Raw genomic sequence first — 19,541 nt, 5'->3', positions numbered from 1 at the left:
CTGCTGTTGCAATGGCGTTTGCTGCGACAGCACTTTCCGGCAGCAGGGAAATCGAGGAGAAAGCAGCGACAAACGTCGCCAGCGGTTACGTTATCGCCTCAAATATCCTTGGATTTATGCGATATTCGGTGATCTAACTCGTATATTGATTGTTTATCCCCTTGCCTTGTGGATACGTTTGTGGTCAACGTTTTCCAAGCGAGAATCTCCACCTTAATGCGGTGGGATGGCCACAGTGCCGCCTGGGCCTAGTAGCGCTCTCCCCGAAACCCCGGCCGAGAGTCCTCCTTTCCCCGGGGCTGGGAGCGCGGAGCCGGCGGGGGGGAACGGAGAGGCGGCCTGCCACAGAGACGACTGTTTACCCACCGGTACAGGGAATACGTCAGAACCGCTAAGCGAAGTCATTAGGTCGGTTAATAAGAAGCAAAATAACATGCTAGCGCGAGCTAGCCCGTCGGCACTTCACCTCAAAATGCAAGCTCGAGAGCAGCAGCTAAACGGCTTGTCCGGCTCCTCAGAGGACGCGGACAGCCACCAGCACACAGGAAACCGGCCTGACAACCCGAGACCGTCCACGGACAACTGTGACAGCAGCAGCAGCAGCAGCGGCAGCAACGAGGAGGCTTCAACCGCGAGAAACAATAGTGAGCATTGCCAACATGAAGGCCACAGCCCCATCTCCAAAAACGGCAGTCACTCGCCCCTAGTTAACAATAGCATGAACGGGATGCCGGGTTTGATAAGAACTGAGACGGCCCACAGCCACCCCGGGGACGAAGGGAAAGAGGAGCTTGACCTCACGGAGCCACCGAGACCGCCGAGCGACAAGCCGCTGGACGCCGGGCCCGAGCACAGCCACGCCGCCCCGCAGGAGCTGCAGCCGCCGTCCGCGGAGCTCGCCCGGCTCGCCCTGAGCGGCTCCCCCGGCCGAGCGGATGAGGAAAGCCACGGCATCTGCTATGTCCGCTACGAGTCCGAGCTGCAGATGCCGTGGATCATGAGACTGATCACAAAGGACTTGTCTGAGCCTTATTCAATTTACACCTACAGGTACTTCATTCACAACTGGCCGCAGCTCTGCTTTCTGGTGAGTAAAGACACTGAAACATTAAGAAATGCTGATATTCATCCTTTAATGTTTGTCATAATAATGCGTTAGCTACCCTTTTATCCCTTGTACTTTGGCTACCTAAAGGTGAATAGCATTATTTGGGCTGGGCGTGACTGCATACTTATAGCTTTCCATCACCTGTCAGTGTGACTCAAATGCAGCCAAACACAGTGCTGATATACACTAAGCTTAAACTTACATAAGTAGACATGTCACTGACAGCATGTTGGTTTGGAAGTTGTATTGTATCTGTTCGGAGCTACAACACCTACTTTAATGTCACAAAGCCTTGATCCTTGTTAGATGTATGGATGTTAGTTGGAATGTATAGCTGTCAATTCAAGGTTATTTAAACTGACATGACAATATCCCTTATATATCTTCACTAGGGTAAGGGTCTTCGTGAGTTTAGGAGCAAGCAAAAGTTTAAAATCCTTGCCTTTCAGTTAAAGTAGAGGGAAATATGCTTTTACGTAGGTGTTTTCTCCCGCCTACCATGTCCAGTCAGGTTTTTGTTGGTGCCAAACACTGTCCATTCTTTGTTTATCCTCTGAGCGTCAAGGTCGTAAACTTCCCAGTTCCAGTTTGTCCGGAACGAAAACATGTAACACAAGAGCCTTGAAAAACAGGTCAAAGGTCAGATCAGGGAACCAGCAGAACTGGCAAGCGGACAGGAATTATTGCTTGGCTTTCATCAACTATGGATGTGACTTTTGTGTGCGTCTGTCACAGGCCATGGTGGAGCAGGAGTGTGTCGGAGCCATCGTATGTAAGCTTGACATGCACAAGAAGATGTTCCGTCGTGGCTACATCGCCATGCTAGCTGTGGACTCCAAACACAGAAGGAAAAGCATCGGTAAGATTTGGACTCTGTGTGGCACAAACATAATAAAATAAAAGTCTTTACTTTCACATTGCGGAGCTGAGAACAAGCTGTACCATAGCCTCTTTTGTGCATTCTTTGACAACCAAATCCTCTGATGCAAATGCACTATTTAGTAGGGATGGGTATCGTTAAGGTTTTAACGGTACTATTACTTTTATCGATACCGCTTATCGGTCCGGTCTTTTAACGGTACTCCCCATGTTTGTATAATGGAGTTAACTCCGTGTGTTGCTGCTAGCATACATAACACCTGACGTGGAAACGTTACTCGTGGACGGGGCTACAGAGCTGCTAGAAAGACAGTCGAACCCGGTGCATTTCTCCGTCTGGATGTGGCGCACTTTTGATAAATGTTTAGACAAATTGCCCGTGTCACCGGCACCGCCCTTACATGCTAAACTCTTATTGCACTTTTGGTAACGAGCATTGTCCACATTGAGACGGGTAAAGTTTAGTGTGTGTGAACTGCCCCGCCCCCTCACACACAGACAGGAGAGAGAGAGAGAGAGATCTCTCGACTGGATTGGAAAGATCGAAAATACTAAAAATAATCATAGACGCATTTTGCAGTCTTTTTGCATATTAGAAACGGAGTTGGCGACACTAATACTGCAATATAATGTTTATGTAGCAAGAATACATAGGACATATATTTTTTAAATGTCTCCAGTACCGATAAAAAGACCGATAACGTCGGAGCTTAACGGTACCACGGTCTTTAATAATTCATCCCCGGGGCCCGTTTAATACCGGGGCTCAGTACCCATCCCTACTATTTAGATAGGTAGTTGAGGTACACTATACTTTAACCTTTAGGGACATTTTTACCTTTTGACCCTCTTATATTACCAGATGTCAAGCCAGATAAAAATGTTTGTTTTCTTGAAACGTTGCATGTCATAACTGACTTTGACTCCTTTGTTTAAGGTACTAATCTGGTGAAGAAGGCCATCTATGCCATGGTGGAGGGTGACTGTGACGAGGTAAGATATATTAAACCATTCTCAGTGGAGGAAGTCTGAGAATGGTTTTAAAACAATGGTTTTACATGTGAATTTGGCGAATTGACATGTCTTTATTTTTTTTCAAACCATATACAACATCCAGAAAATATTATGAAAATAGCTTGAAACAGACTTTGGTCTGACATGCGCAGGCTTGATGTCTCACATTGGCACAGGTTCAAATTCTGTTCGTCAGTGTTTTCACTCAGTGTTACATGACTAGAACATTGGTTCTCAACCTTTTCATCTAAAGGGACCCCTTTTCTGTCAGTGAGTAAAGTCCCATGGCTAATGCTTTTGGTGACAGACTTTATGGAAATGTATATTATATTCAACTGTACAGTTAATCCAAAAGCTTCAGGTAGTTTGTGTTAAACGAGTAATTTGGATTTGAAGTACAATTCCTCCTGTGAAAATTGCATCAGATCAGATTTCCTGTTATTTTAAGTAATCAAGAATTTCTCACATCCCCCTGTAAGCTTTGGCGACACCCAGTTTGGGAAGCTCTGTGCTAGAGGACAGTCTGGCATTTACCAAACCAGATTTACAGAAAATGCAATTAATACATTGAACAACCATGTGGACCTTTTTTTGTTTTTGTTTGCCTCCAAAGCCTCTATGCAAGCATAAACAGAAAGAAAAGTTGGCTTCTCGTTTTTCAAGGACTAGTTTTTCTTTCCCCGTCCTTCACTCCTTTAAGTTGGTAACCTTGGATTGACTTTTAGCTACTCTGATCCCTCCGGTAACTTCCATTTTGTTCTGCTTCTCTCTAAATACTGACTCACTGCCTCTTACAGACGCATACAAAACAGGTGAAGTCTCCAGAAATGGCATGTGTTTGAAATGGAAATGAGACTCTGTATTAAACTTACCCTGATCTCTTTGTAAGCTGAGACCAAAGCACTGATGATGATTCACCACAGTGATGATTTTTGTGTCAATGTAAACACAAGTACACACTTTTCTAGAAAAGTATTTTTTCATCAATCAAGCAACTGCAACTGCTTTGCCTGGGTTACAAGCTGCGATTTCCTCAGCTTTGGTGCTTGTGTATCAGCAGGTTTTTATCTGTATAGATCCCAACAAGACATACAGGAACCAATGGTTTTACAGGTTTCCTTATCACTGACTAAAGTGCATCAATTCACACGACTGCCACCTACATACCATGCATTTTTAAAGACTGACCCATGGAGCCTGGCAGGTTTAACCTCCCTCCATTGGTTTGAGGCTTTGTTTTTGCTCTTAAGTGCTCATAGGCAAATATATTATTACACTACCAAATACAATTTGAGTTTAATTTCCAAACTGCTTTGTTTGCAAATGCTATGATGTTGACAGCAAACCTTTACAACACACACAGAGAAAGATGGCTTACCCATCCCATCTTGCAAATGCATTGCAATGTTATTATAACATATCTTTGACAAAATGTTACTGTAGGTTGAGATCACTTTGAAACTACTATATGTTTGGAAGGAAATGACTTCAACTTTGACTTATTTCAACTTAAAGAGGCCCTATTGTGCTTTTTGGGGCTTTTTTCCCTGTCCTGTAGTGTGTTATAAAGGTTTTTGTGAATGTTAAAAGTCTGCAAAAGCTAAATGTGCTGCAGCACAGGCAGCATGAGAAAAATAAATACCTTTTTAAACATTACATACAATTTAGAACCTGATGTGAGTATAATAGGACCCCTTTAACAATTTGATATAGTGATTGCGCTTAGGTTTACAGAATATTTAGACATATTTGACAAATACATTTCTTGCCCACATTAGCTTTAACATTAATATTTTGGGTTTTTGACTGACAACAGAAATAAGACATTTAAAGACCTCGTCTTAGACTTTGATAAACTGAGATGGACATTTTTTTAGAACAGACGAGTAATCACCACATATAGAAATTAATCAGCAGATTCATCAATTACAAAAAATGATTGTTGGTTGCAGGTTTAATTATGAGTATCTGACATGTATTTTTTAACCGCTTACAATAATGTGTCTCTATGGCCCTCTGTGTGTCCCCAGGTTGTTTTGGAGACTGAAATCACCAACAAATCAGCCCTGAAGCTGTACGAGAACTTGGGTTTTGTCAGAGACAAGCGGCTGTTCAGATACTACCTAAACGGAGTGGACGCGCTGCGGCTCAAACTGTGGCTCCGCTAGAGGAAAGAGGAGGGGACAGGGGAGGGCGGGACACCTCGTCTGCTATCGGCTCAACAGCCTCAGCTCTGCCCTGGTCATTTCACTCTTATACACACACTACACACACTTCACACACACACACACACACACACACACACACACACACACACACACACACACACACACACACACACACACACACACACACACACACCTGTGTACAACATTTTGCACATAGGTATGCATAGACACGCAGAAACACCCTCTTTTTGTCCTTGACCTCCGAACAACCGTTGTCGAGGGCGAACCCGATTGACATCCCACCTAATGGGCCAGAGGAGGGGCGGTGAGCGAGGGTGACCTTTTGACCTTCTGACCTTCAAGCTTGGATGCTATGAACCGGGTTGCGAGGCAGCTGAAGTGAGGACATTCGTCCGAACCCTCAATAGGACACGGCACCGCAGCAGATCCTCCTACTGAACACGGGACAAACACAGACTTCAAAGTAAACAACAAGTGACACCAGGAAGCGGGGAGGTGAAAAACAGACTGGGAAAAGAAAATATTTGTTTGAGTTTCTTTTTGTGTTTCTTTTTTAACCTTGTGAGTTGGACGGGGTAAAAGCTATAGTATGACTGTGTGTTTGTACCGCCTCGTGTTTTTTTCTTTTGGAGTGTTTGGCTTGTTTTCATGTGTGTGACCGTGTTGTGTGACTGTGTGAGCGCATGCTTCGGTTAGAACTGTGCGTTCTTGTTTTTTGTTCCCATCACCTGCCTCAGCCCCCTAGACTGAAGCCTGTAAAGATATGCATGCATTTATTTTAAAGTGCGTGCGGCGGAAAAAGTGTGAAGAGTGTGTGTTGATTTACCCAGTTTGAGCTAAACCCACCGAACCCCCTTCCTGTGTTTGGTGTAAGTATGTTGCTGCAGAGCAGTTGATCGAAACAAATCACTCCATTAGCACCTCAAACTTTTCCCAACTGGTGAATGTGCTACCATTTTTGCTTCTATACCTTTCACTTAATCTCTCATCAAACCTGACTGTATGGGTGAGGAATTTAGATTTTTTTTTCTTCCTATTAGAACAGAACTTGTTTCCCCTAAATGCACTGCCAGCTGCTGCAAAATCCCCCAAAAGGCGTCTTTGAAATAGACCCGTCTCAGTTGACTCCTTTTTAAAGATTATAGTCGTCTGTTCCTCCTTATTGCAAGTGCCACTCAATCCATCAGCACTCTCAGCCTCAGCTCAGCCTGCTAACAGGCATCACACACTCAGCCTCGACACTTCTGCGTCTGCACTCGGCACCAGACCGGAGGCGAAGTGTTACATATGCTGGAATGCATGAGTATGCTGTGTGTGTTTATCTCTCGATACAAAAAAAAGAAAAGGAATATAGACAAGTATTCTTAGCAGATTATATTTTATTCTATGTTTGCTTTCAGTTTGTTTAGATTGTCTAGCGTACACCTGTTTAACCTCACGCTGCTCATCAGCGGCTGAGTCCTCAATGCACCAGGTGCTCTAACTCGATGCACAACCAACCTCGCTAACATTTAAGATCCCTGACCTGAGACTTAGTTTCACCAGGACGCTCCAATCCACACTAATTAAGACAGTTGGCTTCATCCGCTTTTGTGTTTTTTCTTTTCTTAAAAGTAAATATGAACAACGGTCAGATGCACTTCTTTGGAAATTGCTGCAGTGTGTGTGTGTGTGTGTGTGTGTGTGTGTGTGTGTGTGTGTGTGTGGGTGTGTGTGTGTGTGTGTGTGTGTGTGTGTGTGTGTGTGTGTGTGTGTGTGTGTGTGTGTGTGTGTGTGTGTGTGTGTGTGTGTGTGTGTGTGTGTGTGTGTGTGTGTGTGTGTGTGTGTGTGTGTGTGTGTGTGTGTGTGTGTGTGTGTGTGTGTGTGTGTGTGTGTGTGTGTGTGTGTGTGTGTGTGTACGAATGTGTCTTGTGTGTGTCCTGTTATTTTGACAATGGCGTGGTTCTGTTAGACTTTTATTTCTCTACTTTCTAAATCAGAGCCTTTGCTGCTGTGTTTTGTTTCAAGGACAACAGGAAAGTAAAAAAAAAGGCAGACTTTTTTTACTTTCAAGGATACGAGTAAGTGCTCAATGTGGTGGAAAGACTGGAGACTGTTTGGTTGAAGGGGGGATAAACCCTAAATTAGCTTAGTTATTTTGGAAAACAACCCGCGTTACAGGTTTTTAAAGTAAGAAAACTTCAAATTATGCAATCGGACATCTGCATGCTTTTATGCTGCCTACAATATTCAACTGCCTTGGGGCGCAATCAGAGTCAAATCTGCTCCAAAATATTGACTACAGATCAAAGTCTCCAGCAAACATTTGTGGTAGTCGGATGTATAAATTATTTGATAGCTAGTCTCCATGAATGACACTACAGGACCGTGTTCATATTTCGGGATTATTTTCCATCAGACTGAAGTATATGTTTACAGAGTCGCCACCCCCATAACAGCCTGTGTATGTACGTTTGTGTCTGTGCATTTGGAACAACAGACCAGATGACCTATTTTTGTTTGTTTTTCAGATTTGTATACGAGTGTTGTTCTATTCCTCGGATATATTGAGAGCATGTTTTTTTTTTTTGGGTGAATCATCTGTTGGGATGGGGGCGGTTTGGGTTGATTTATCAGATTGTGATTTTTATTTTTAATTTCTGTGCTACTTTAGCCCATCCAGAGGCTTAACGAGGACTATGAGCAATTGACAGTGGGCATACAAAAAAACGCTCTACACCGTGGCGTGAACACAAACTATTATCTTTACTGCTCATCTGACACTCTTTAAATTTAAATGATCACCCTGTGTAAACTCCTGGTTTATTTTGGAGGTATAACGTGTCACTGTGTTGGACATTTGTCTCCCCTCGTGTTCTCTCACTTCCCTGGCCCTTTCTCTTCTTTTATACAGTGACTACTGATAGACGAAGGGACATGATGGGTACAAAAGGAACCTGTCTGTTCTTAAAACCAGCTGTCAGTACGAGGAGATGTTTTAGATGTCGAAGGAAAAGTGTTATCTTTTTTTTTTTGCTTTACTCCTGTGAAACTGGCAGTTCCATATGGGCATTACAGCCTGTCACAAAGGGCCAAAGCGCTCAGTTTAGCTCATCACAGACTGAAGGGCTTCGTCATCAATATCAGGCCTGCTGTGTTTTAATGAAAATGCATTTGGAAAAAAAGTTTTTGACTTTACAATGCCGGTTCAGTGTTCACAGATGTCAGAGGCAGTTTTCTTTACTCCTCCTGGACGTCCGCTGTGCTTTTCAGGTAGCTTACTCTAACAATCACACGCCCAATTATCTGTGCTCACCTGGGGCGACATCTGCCTATCCTACATTTCTAGTGTTACAATTATAAATTTCCCAGTAACCAGTTTGCGGGTCGGATAAAGAAAATGTGTCTTGGCTGTCATGCTGCACCACAGAAAGCTGTGTTCCTGCAACCAAGCAACCACAGGGGCTTCCTGCAGTCTTTTCGGGGCGGCCAGCTACGCCTCCAACGCCATCTACGGAGTGCAAAGGGGAGAACAAAAGGTTTTTTTGCATGTCAGATTTCTGTTCCTCTTCCCTGTCCCCTCTCATGATTTTGATCTGGAAATGTCCGATAGCTTTTATTTAATGTGGAAAAAGAACACAGAAATAAATTATTTGATTTTTTTAATGCTGTAAACTGGCTCATGTCTGCTGTCTGAAGTGGTTTCCATTTAAAGCATAGTTTACACTTAAGTTACATCATAAGAGAGTTGAAATAAGACATCTTAAAGAATTGTTTATTTGATGTTGAATTATTTACACAGAGAAAGAAGTGTCCACTATTTTACATCACACTTACCCTAAAACAGTATTATTGCATATTAACAGGCAGTTGTACATTAAGCATATCAGAGGACTGAAATTATTGAAAATATTTTCCCTTTGAACAAAAGACAGCACTATGTATTAATGTCGTGAAAAACATGGCTCGGATGAGTGTTTTGAAATTGTTGTTTTCTTTTATTAACAATTTCCTATTTTATTCCAAACTCAAGAACTGTATTTGCTTATATAGTTGATTATAGAAATCTAAAATTCATGGGGCAGACATGTTTGCCAAAATGTCTTGGTCTGCCCTTCTCTGAAGCACACAAAATTACTGAAAAATTATCTCTTAATTAACTTGTGAAAATATGAACTTCTGCCCCAGTGTCTTCAATGTTTGTGCTTTTCCAGCCAACATAAACCCTTCATTCATTAGAATTAAAGTCACTGCAACAGGGCTGTGTATGAACAGACTTAATAATCATGCACTTAAAAACACTTTTTGTAAATTGCAAAACGATGAATTCATATTGATGGGGGGAGGTACATTATTTTTTGTATGCCTCACATTTTTGAGGGACAATGGTATCTTGTACTACAGATTATTAGATGTTCAAATTAGCTGTAACAAAGTGTGTGTGTGAACAAATGCTTTTGATCAATAGATTTAAAACAAATCCAGAAAATGTACATTTAAATGAAGCAATTAATTATATGTAAAGGTATCTGAAATGTGTGGAAAATTTGGTTTAAGGCAATACTTAAACATTTTGGGAAACATGCTTATTCATTTTTCGTATATAGTTTGATGATATTTTAGTTACCAATGTGTTAAATATGAAGCTATGTTTCAGCCAGGAATTGGTGAATTTATCATGAAAGCTGGAAACAGCAAGCCTGGTTCTGTTGAAATGTTATAAAATCTGGATACCGGTTAGCAGCTAGCACTGTAACTACTCCAGGCAGTCACTGCTCTAAGCCGAATACATGTTTGACACGTTTCCACTGTCAACTTATCAATTCAACACTTATTTTCTAATAAGTGTTAAACAAACCAAAATGAGTTATAAAAGGTTTAGTTTGTTGAACAGGGGCAAAGCTAGCTGTTTCCCTCCATTCTTCATGCTAGGCTAACCGGCTGCTAGCTCCAGCTAACTGTCAGATTTGAGAGTGCTATCATTCTTGTCATCTAACTATTGGCAAAAAAAACAAATAAGCATATTAAACAAACTGTTGAATAATATAAATATCCACATTTAGGAAGAAATAAAAATGTATTTACACTCAAACAACTGACCCCAAGTCAGTTACATATACAGTAAATATATGTAGGCCTACATTGTTGATGTGATGTATCTCTTCTGCAGCCCTTTTTTACTGCTTGACAGACATCCTGCTGGTCCACACTTTGCCTCTCAACTCCAACAATTTATCAGCAACACTTTAATCCTGCCATTACCCTGCATTTTTTTAGAAGCATCAATATAATCTTTTATGTTGAAGTACATCACGCCAGCCTTGTCAAGCCATTAGAGTCAACATCACCTGACAACATTCAGAAAAGTGCTCACATTGGTTCTTTTAGAAGTGGTGGAATACAAAGCGGAACTCTGTGCAGCCTGTGCAAATTGTGTCCTCTACTCAGTCACACTCTGTGGATCAGATGAGTCATAGCCAAACAGCCCAGGGTGATGGGAGATGCTGTAGTCATAGTGATGGGGTTGTTTGCTGAGCCTCCATTACAGGAGCATCAGCTATTGGTCACCGACAAATGACCAGCAGGGTCTCATCAGAACTCATCTTCAGAGCTGTCAGCCAGCAGCATGGCCTGGTCCTGACGGCTGGTTCCCGGCTCTCGAGGTTGCTGGGGAGTTGAAATGAAAATTAGAAGTTGCATAGAAAACATTTCTTCCCTATAGAGTTTGCAAATGGTCGGTGTTGAAGTGAGCTTTTACTCAAGTAAACCACAAGGACACGTCTCACACGCTGCCTGTATGCTCTGAGCCCAATCACCATCACTTTGTCACACCACACACTTGCTTGGAACACATTACGCTACTCTTTTACCAACACTGTAAATCTATCTATAAAAGACCCCCCAAAAAACAGCTGTAACAGAAATATAGATGAATAAGAAGTAATTTAGGGGAGTACATGTAATATTTGTTCCACTTCAATAAGCACAAGTATTATTGTTTTGTTGCTGTAGCAACGTTTCTGTTTTCCAGGAAACACAGGTGACAGGGCACATTGCATTTTGTTTTCCAAGGTTAAGCTACTTTGGTTGTTTCACTGTCAGTCATTTCCACTAATGGCTTTAGTAAGTTCAATGAACTTAGGTTGTTGGTGGAACTGACCTCTTGCTGCCTGACCTTCCTCCTCTGGTGTTTGAAGCTGTGAATCATCCTGATGCTGTAGAGGGCGCAGACGATTAACAGGGCCCCAGTGATGCCTATGCCCACAGGGGCCAACATCCCGGACACATAACCCGCCTGCAGAGCATAAAGACAAAATTGCTAAACGGAATTGTAAACAAATCTTGGCAATCCTTCTCTATAAACTCAAATCAAAAAGATCCCTAACATATAAAACTGTAAAGGTAGAGAATATTACCAGATTTATCCATAACAGCACATATAATGGAGCGAATAAAACAGAAATGTTTTGATGGACGACCAAGACTTTTTAGCGGCAGCAGGGGGCAGTCTTACCTTTTCTCTGATCAACTCTAACCAGCTCCGCACTATGAGAAAAGAGACAGATATAGCACTTTTCATAAATGTATTTCAAATGATTGTGATGCATGTATGATGACTGCAAGTGAAGGTATAACCATTGAATATGTTATGTTATTTCCATAGCTTATGTAAAGATTATTTAGAAACCATGTTCTCTTACTCAGCCCCTGGTTGCGTTGGACCCAGAGAGGAGGTGGAGGAATGAGGCTGTACGGAAGCCTCGTTGAGAAGGTTTTAGGTGTCTCTGTTAGGTCCTCCTTGCTGTCATCCTCGATCGATTCCTCAGAGTTCTCATCCTCATCCTCTTCATCTGTCTCCTCTGTGTGAGATAACAAAAAAGAGTTACTCAGTGGCCACGAAAAAGGATGACATCGAAAAACCTATTTATTTTTAAAGGTCCCATGTCATGCTTTTCCGGTTATTACCCGTCCCCTTGTGTGTTTTGAAGGTTTTTATGCATGTAAACGGTCGGCAGAGTCAGAAATCCTCAAAGTATACCCTGTAGCGAGTAAAACTCTAACACAGTCTATGCTGCCCCAAAACGCCTCGCTGGAGATTTCTCATTTTCCATTGTTTACTTCCTGGGTACTGTGACATGTGAATACCCAGAGGTCACACCCTCTGCCAGCATTTCACGAAACAAAGCTTCACAAAGCTTCACAAACCTTTCAGCGATTCATGCCGGATATGTACAGCGTAGGGCACTGAAGAAGGATGCTGTTCCTATTTTTTTTGGACCAGCGGGAGATTCCTGTACACAACCTGTAAGTATTCATTGTTGTTTGTGTATTTATGATGTTTAAAACAAACAAGGTATCTACCACGACTGTTTAAATGGGTAAACGTTTTTCGGGCTGCTAAGTTGGGATCGCGGATAAATGCTCTCCACAGACCCATGCTCACAGCGTTATAAACCTTTTTCTTACTCAATATCAAGCCACACTTATTGTTTTTACTTCGGCTGTGAGTCTTTGTGTGTGCTCAGGATGAGTTTCGCTTGTTCTCGCTGGATCGCCGACCCGGAAGCCTGTCCGCTCCTCGCAGCAACGAGCCTCTCAACGTGCCGACCAATCAGAGCACACTGGGCTCACAGGGAGGGGGGGGGGGGGCGGGCCAACATACTTTACAGAGATGCTGTATGAGAAACCAATGTGAGTTTGGAAAATTGCACGGTATAAATCTATTTTAGTATACCTCAACAATGGAATTATGATCAGTAGAAAATGAAATGGGCCCTTTAATTAAATAGTTTTTTTGCAGTTGGCAATAAAACTTGTTTTACCCTCAGACTCCATCTCCTCTAACCCTGATCTGGATTTGTGCTCCGGATGATGGGTTGCCATGGATACCGTTGTCATAGCATGCTGGAGGGATGAGAAGGAGGGGTCGGTGGTGGGCAAGTTCTCCTCAAGGTTTGCTGTCCTCACATCACCTACACGCCGGGAAGCACGTGGCCCAAACACACACACACACACACACACACACACACACACACACACACACACACACACACACACACACACACACACACACACACACACACACACACACACACACACACACACACACACACACACACACACACGCACAGGCATACACTTTGTTACAGCTATTTTAACATCTAATAATCTGTAGTACAAGATGCCTTATATTGCATGTGCAGTATTTCTTCTGTTTCAGTGATTTAACAAAATTAACTGTTGGAGAAATACATTCTCAAGCAAAATCAAGTCTCTTCAAGATCACATGAATTCAGGCTAGAGGGGGAAAACATATTTTAATAACTTCAACAACAAAATATATTTACTATTACTTTTCTTTTTCAAAATAATGTTGATGCACAAGCAAGGTGTACTGTTGCCCCATAATTCTATGTTAAAATGCAACAACCCCTGCAGGATAAAAGGCACATAAGAATGAGTTATAATGATTAGTATTAGTAAATAAAGGTTAAATAAAAAAGGAAATAAAAAACCTAAAATTCAGCAAGATATTTGAAAAAAAAGTTCCTGGAATTAGTTGCTCCATCACATTTACACAATGACCCATACTGTTCTTTGAAAAATGGTTGACACTAATGTGAAGTACATGTGACTTTTAGGAAAAAAAGCTCCTCGTGGTGACATTCATTCATCCATGCTGCCACATCACCTCTCTCAGTTTGATCCTCGGCTCCGTCCCTCCGCTCTGAGACAGACGGTCCCAATGATCCGATTGGCTCCAGCAGCTCCCTGCCGGACGCCTGCCACGATGACGTCCAGTCTGGCATCAGCAGTGGCAGGGCATGTGAGGGACCGTCGCTGTCTGTCTCCACGGTGACCAGCTGGTCCAGATCCACCTGATGCATTCCTCCTGTCGCCATGGCAGCAGGAGGCTGAGCACTGCCGGGCACCGCGGTGACCGCTGCCACGGCCTCTGCTGCCCCCCCCTCCGCTGTCACATCTTCGAAAGGCTCGAAGATGAGAGGGAGAGCCTCTGAAGACATGGTGCCCTCAGTGGCCTCGTCCTCAGAGGGCGGAACCACAGTGTCCACTGTAAACACAAGAAAGACAGAATGAGGGTCAGGATATGTTCAGGTGCAAGGTGCATGACTGGATGTGTCAGAACTTTCTCCAATTAAACAAAGACAAAACTGAGGTAATGGTTTTTGGAGCCAAGGCAGAACGTATAAAAGTTAGCGCTGAGCTTCAGTCTGCAATGTTCAAAACAACAGATAAAGCCAGAAATCTAGGTGTAGTCATGGACTCTGACCTGAGTTTCAACAGTCACATTAAAACAATTACTAAATCATTTTTGTTTAATTGGAGAAAGGTCTGACACATCCAGTCATTGATTTGTTCAATGCACTTACTCAGTGTTTGAATTGGAGCATAGTCTCCTGGTGAAATTGTTACGTAAATTTGTGTGTCATCCGCATAGCTATGGTAACTTATTTTGTTGTTTTTCATTATCTGAGCCAGTGGTAGCATGTCGATGTTAGAGAAGAGAAGAGGCCCCAAGATGGAGCCTTGAGGTACCCCACATGTCATAGTTGTCAACTCTATTTACCTAAAGAAACAAAGTTTTTTCTGTCCTTTAAGTAGGATTCAAACCAATTTAGAACCGTTTCCGAAAGTCCCACCTGGTTTTCTAGTCGTTCGAGTAATATGTTGTGGTTCACAGTGTCAAACACAGCACTGAGTTCTAATAATACTAATACACATCGAAACAGTTCTTTAAATGCAAGAAGTTACTCAACTGTTGAAAAACAACTTTTTCAATGATTTTACCTAGAAATGGCAGGTTTGATATGGGCCTGTAATTGTTCATTACTGAAGCATCTAAATTATTCTTTTTTAAGAGCGGTTTAATTACTGCAGTTTTCAGAGCCTGTGGAAAAATACCTGAGTGAAGAGATTTGTTTACTATATGAAGTAGATCTGAGGCCATGCAAGGAAAAACATCTTTGAAAAATCCTGTTGGAATAATATCAAGGCAGCAGGAGGAGGATTTCAGAAGTTGAATAATGTCCTCTAGGTTTTTATCATTAATCTGATGGAATTGTGTCACCTGAAGACTAATGTCACAGCAGGATTTGGAAAAACTTGTCCATGCTTTTATCTTCAGTAGACTGGACTACTGTAATGGTGTCTTTACAGGTCTCACTAAAAAATCTATTAGAAAGCTTCAGCTGATTCAGAACGCTGCTGCTCGAGTCCTCACTATAAAGTCGATCACATCACTCCTGTTCTGAAGTCTTTACACTGGCTTCCTGTGTGTCAAATAATTGATTTAAAAAATACTGCTGCTGGTTTATAAAGCACTGAATGGTTTGGGCCCAAAATACATTTCTGACCTCCTGATAAATGATGAACCATCCAGATCTCTCAGGTCTTCAGGGACTGGTCAGCTTTCTGTCCCCAGAGTCAGAACTAAACATGGCAAAGCAGCATTCAGTTATTATGCTCCAAATATCTGGAACAAACTCCCAGAAACCTGCAGGTCCGCTGCAACTCTGACTACTTTTAAATCCAGGCTGAATTTTTGCCGCTGCTTTTAATTGAACTATTCACATCTTCATATCTTAAACTGCACTGTAACTTTTATTCATGTATTTTTTCTTTTAATGTTTATTTTATTATCTTTGCTTTTTAATGACTGTTTTTAAATGCCATTTTCTTAATGTCTTTCATTTCTGTAAAGCACTTTGAATTGCCTTGTGTTCAAAGGTGCTACATAAATAAACTTGCCTTCCCTTGCAAAGATAGATAGACATTTAGGTTTTCCTGAGGATCATGGTGTATTTATTATTTGTGATCTTGGTGTTGTTCGGAATAAACTCCATTGTGTGTTCCTTTGCCCCTCATACAGTCACTAGAGGTAACACGGTTCTCTTTAATGAGGAGATGTAATCCTTGTTAAGATCTATAAAAGCTATGGAAACTAAGGCAGTGAACACTGTATCATAAGATCTCCTTTTTCTTGGGGCAGTGCCTTTATTGTATTGAGTGATACCAATATCTACATCTAAATAGAAAGAGCATATTTGTTTGGACCTTCTGGTAAAAGTCAGTCAAACACAGCAGTCTGAAAGTCTATGTTTTTGTGATTATGCTCAATTCAGTGAGAAAAGTAGGCCACCTGAATCAGTTTCTTTACAAAGCTGACAGCTCAAATAAATACATATATTTTCTAAAGTGTATTCAGCACACATAGCAGCACTGAAGTATTAATGACAGAATGAAGCTCCTGGTCATGTGGTTTTCTCATTAAAAAGCACTTGCATTTGAGTTAACAGTGCAGCTAAGACACAATGAAAGGAGAATATAACCGTTCTCTCTAGATAAGAGACGACCACAGAGAGGGAGCTGTCACAGGAGAAACTGCTACCGCATATCTCTCAGACATTTCCTTTAGTCTAAAGTGTTTCTAAAGTAGGCTGAAAAATGCTAATAAAGACCACATCCTTTTACATAACGCTGTTTTGGGAATTGAGTTTTTTTTGTGTCAGCTTCCTCTCTGTTGGGAGGGAGCTTCATCAAACAGCCGATCCCAGAATGGACGGAAGGAACACATATTGGCTCAGACAGACTCCTTTAATCCATTTCCCCATTCTGCCACCATGAATAATAACCTGACTGTTTCTCTACAATAGCTTGGATGGGGGAGTGTGAAGGGGGGGGGGGGAGAAAGAGCGGAGGTTTGAGGGGGTAAACAGATAGAGAGAGAGAGAGTGGTGAATCCTCCAAAGACTTGTATAACACACCCTGCCACCAGCCCTTTCATGGCAGTTGTGTGTGTTCTGTTTTTTTGTTTCCAGGCTCGAGTCAGGAATAGAAAGTAATTAGTTTGCCACGGGTCCCAGCTGGGGTTCAAAGTGGAGCGTGGAAAAGCCGGGCTCCTTTCTTCGCCAATCATCAAAGGCAATCTTTGCCACGAGACGTGTCGTTTTAATTTCCGCTTGAATGAATCCTCCTGAAACCTCGCAAACTGCAGCAAAGCCAGGGAATACAACTCACTGTGGAAGAAAGTCAGACATTGACTGCAGAGCATTCCCTTAAACTTAGGAGTTTGTGTCCTTGTGCACCCAATTTGAATAATAGAACAGAAAGCTTTACCCTCCAAAAAAGTCAATTTCACATCAACATTAATGATGCTTTTCTAATATTTCACACTTACCATCCCCGGGCCTTGCCGCCTCAGTCCACAGGCTCTCAGGTCCATCCTCTCTGGGCATCAGGTTTGGACCCAGTTCAGGTAACAAGGGGTCTGGAAGGGAGGACAGTGTAGCTCCATTATGACCCCAAATTGACAAATGTGTGTAGGTTTGAGGGGAGGCAAAGACAGAGGGAGGGATGGGACTGCGGGAGGTCAGTTTCTGGATCCATAATCCAGAGTTTGGAGGTTCTGTAGAGGATGGCAAGCTTGTTTCCGAGTCCTCCAGAGAATCACCGGGTACTTTGGACCAGTCCTCCTCACTTTGGTCTCTGACCTGCCTGGATGTGATGCCCAGCTGTGATGACGTTGTGAAGGAGGTTGAAAATCCATCTGGAGTCGACCTTGCTGACCTCACTGCTGAGTCCACCTGCTGCGTCCCACCTGTGGGATCGGACACAGGCACCTTCCCACCGTGTGGATCAGCAGACAGCCCTGAAGCCGACTGTCTGCTCCCGTCCCCCATCTCAGACGAGCTCCCGTCCTTCTTTACCCTGCTCCTTTGGCTCCGTGCCTCTCCTCCAGCCTCGCTCGGCCCAGATCTTCCATCGAGGCTGTCCCCGTTTTCAGTCTGCGTCACTGAAGCTCTCCACTCAGGTCGTGCATGTGGGCCAGCGCCTCCTTCTACATTTAAAACCAGACCACTCACATGTTGTGTGGGCTCTTTATCTGTGGCGTGCGTTGATACAACAAATGTTGCCGAGCTGCCACACTTTCCGTCACAGTCGCTGGTGTAGCTCTGGAGGTGGACGGGGGTCCCGTAGACACAGAGACAGGTGCCCGCCAGGAGGAGGCGAGGGAGCGTCCCATACATCAGCATCTCTGTCTCGTCTCAGTGCCTGCTGAGAGTGGACGCAAATGCTAGGTGTGAACAGCGTCTGACTGTCACTTCAACGACTTGCCACCCAGCTGTGGGCAGAAAGAGAAAGCAGAGGTGGCATGAAGGAAGATGACAGGGTGCAGATTAAAGAACCAGCATAAAAATGATATAACATTGTATTCAGAATTTCATATAGCCTGTAGTTACCAAAGAGAACAGGATTAACTGTCAGCCTTTGCTTTGATGCTGCACCGTTTTGGAATCGTTTGGATGAAATTCCTTTTCATCTCAGACTCTTCTGCTCACTTTGTGTAAACAGAAGGAAATGCTACACTCACAGATAGAGGGTGACAAATAGAGAGAGTCTGACACAGCAATCCTTAGCACCCCCTTGCATTTCACCTATAAATAGCACCAGGTTTTCTAAGATCCTCTACAGAAGGATCCATTAAACAGACCTCTATGTTTGCAGGATATATGCACATTGGATTTTAAAACGGCTAACTGCTGGAGCATGTGTTGCTTCACATGACGAGGCAGCAATCATCACCCAATAATCAATCCCTGCCTGCTGTAGAGAAATACACGACACGTCTGGTGTTCACAGGGTGACACCCTTTCATGTTGCCGGAGAAACACAAACAATCATCCGAGCCCTGATGATGCACTGTCCAAAAATGCAACCCACTGTTCTGCATGCGCACCTCCCCTGTGATCAATACCGTTTAACAGCTCATGCAGTGCACATATAGAGTATAAACAGATTCACACTGCGCTGTTGAATCACCGGGGCTAACATGCATGTATTCCTTTAAATCGCGTCATTTTGAGGCAATGCGAGAGAATGCACATTAAAGTCGCGTGAGGCTAAACATAAATACCTTCCAGAGTTCATGTTCGCGGTGCCTGGAGGAGTTTCTCTTGCAGTTTGCAGGAAATAATGCAGTTCGCACGGACACAGATTCAGGATGGATTGAGAGGCTTGTTGTTGAGCAGCTCGGCGTCAGTGACGGAAATTCTCAGTCTTCTCTTCGTTATGTCCTCCTGCTTCTGAACTGCTGCCACCAAATGCTTCAGATCTGCAGGATTCACCCAAAGAGGCAGCTTTGGCGTCTGTTGTATGATAATCGAGCTAATTGCATTGAATGCATCTATTCCTCGATAATCAGAAGTTTATGTTTTCTTCCAAAAGAAGGTAATATGAAGAGCCTGATGGTGCTGAACAGACAGCTCCCTAACCTTAAATTAAAGTCAAAGGTCGTTGTAAACAGAGAGCAGTGGAGACCAGAGGAAGAGAACTGTCAGTTTCTTATTCTG

The 19,541-nt window shown here is 42.9% G+C and overlaps 2 protein-coding genes across 2 annotated transcripts; one reads left to right on the top strand and one right to left on the bottom strand.

The window, feature by feature from the left end:
* Window positions 1–6,941, top strand: naa30 (N-alpha-acetyltransferase 30, NatC catalytic subunit). The gene is made up of 4 exons (XM_034075734.2): window positions 1–1,087; window positions 1,844–1,967; window positions 2,925–2,980; window positions 5,032–6,941. Exons 1-4 carry the CDS (start codon window positions 227–229, stop codon window positions 5,167–5,169), a joined length of 1,179 nt encoding a protein of 392 aa, XP_033931625.1. The 5' UTR covers window positions 1–226; the 3' UTR covers window positions 5,170–6,941.
* A 107-nt stretch (window positions 6,942–7,048) lies between these two features.
* LOC117439710 (uncharacterized) lies at window positions 7,049–19,409 on the bottom strand. The gene is made up of 8 exons (XM_034075712.2): window positions 19,106–19,409; window positions 17,369–18,313; window positions 13,862–14,242; window positions 12,993–13,142; window positions 11,871–12,029; window positions 11,684–11,715; window positions 11,330–11,464; window positions 7,049–10,836 (listed from the first exon to the last, which is right to left on the bottom strand). The coding sequence occupies exons 2-8, from the start codon at window positions 18,222–18,224 to the stop codon at window positions 10,762–10,764; spliced, it is 1,788 nt and encodes a 595-aa protein (XP_033931603.1). The 5' UTR covers window positions 18,225–18,313; window positions 19,106–19,409; the 3' UTR covers window positions 7,049–10,761.
* Window positions 19,410–19,541: the final 132 nt, after the last annotated feature.

Source organism: Pseudochaenichthys georgianus, chromosome 24 (genome assembly GCF_902827115.2).
Source record: "Pseudochaenichthys georgianus chromosome 24, fPseGeo1.2, whole genome shotgun sequence".
NCBI classification, from domain to species: domain Eukaryota; kingdom Metazoa; phylum Chordata; class Actinopteri; order Perciformes; family Channichthyidae; genus Pseudochaenichthys; species Pseudochaenichthys georgianus.
The sequence above is the reverse complement of the archived record's forward strand: the minus strand, read 5'-3'. Positions and strand labels throughout refer to the sequence as shown.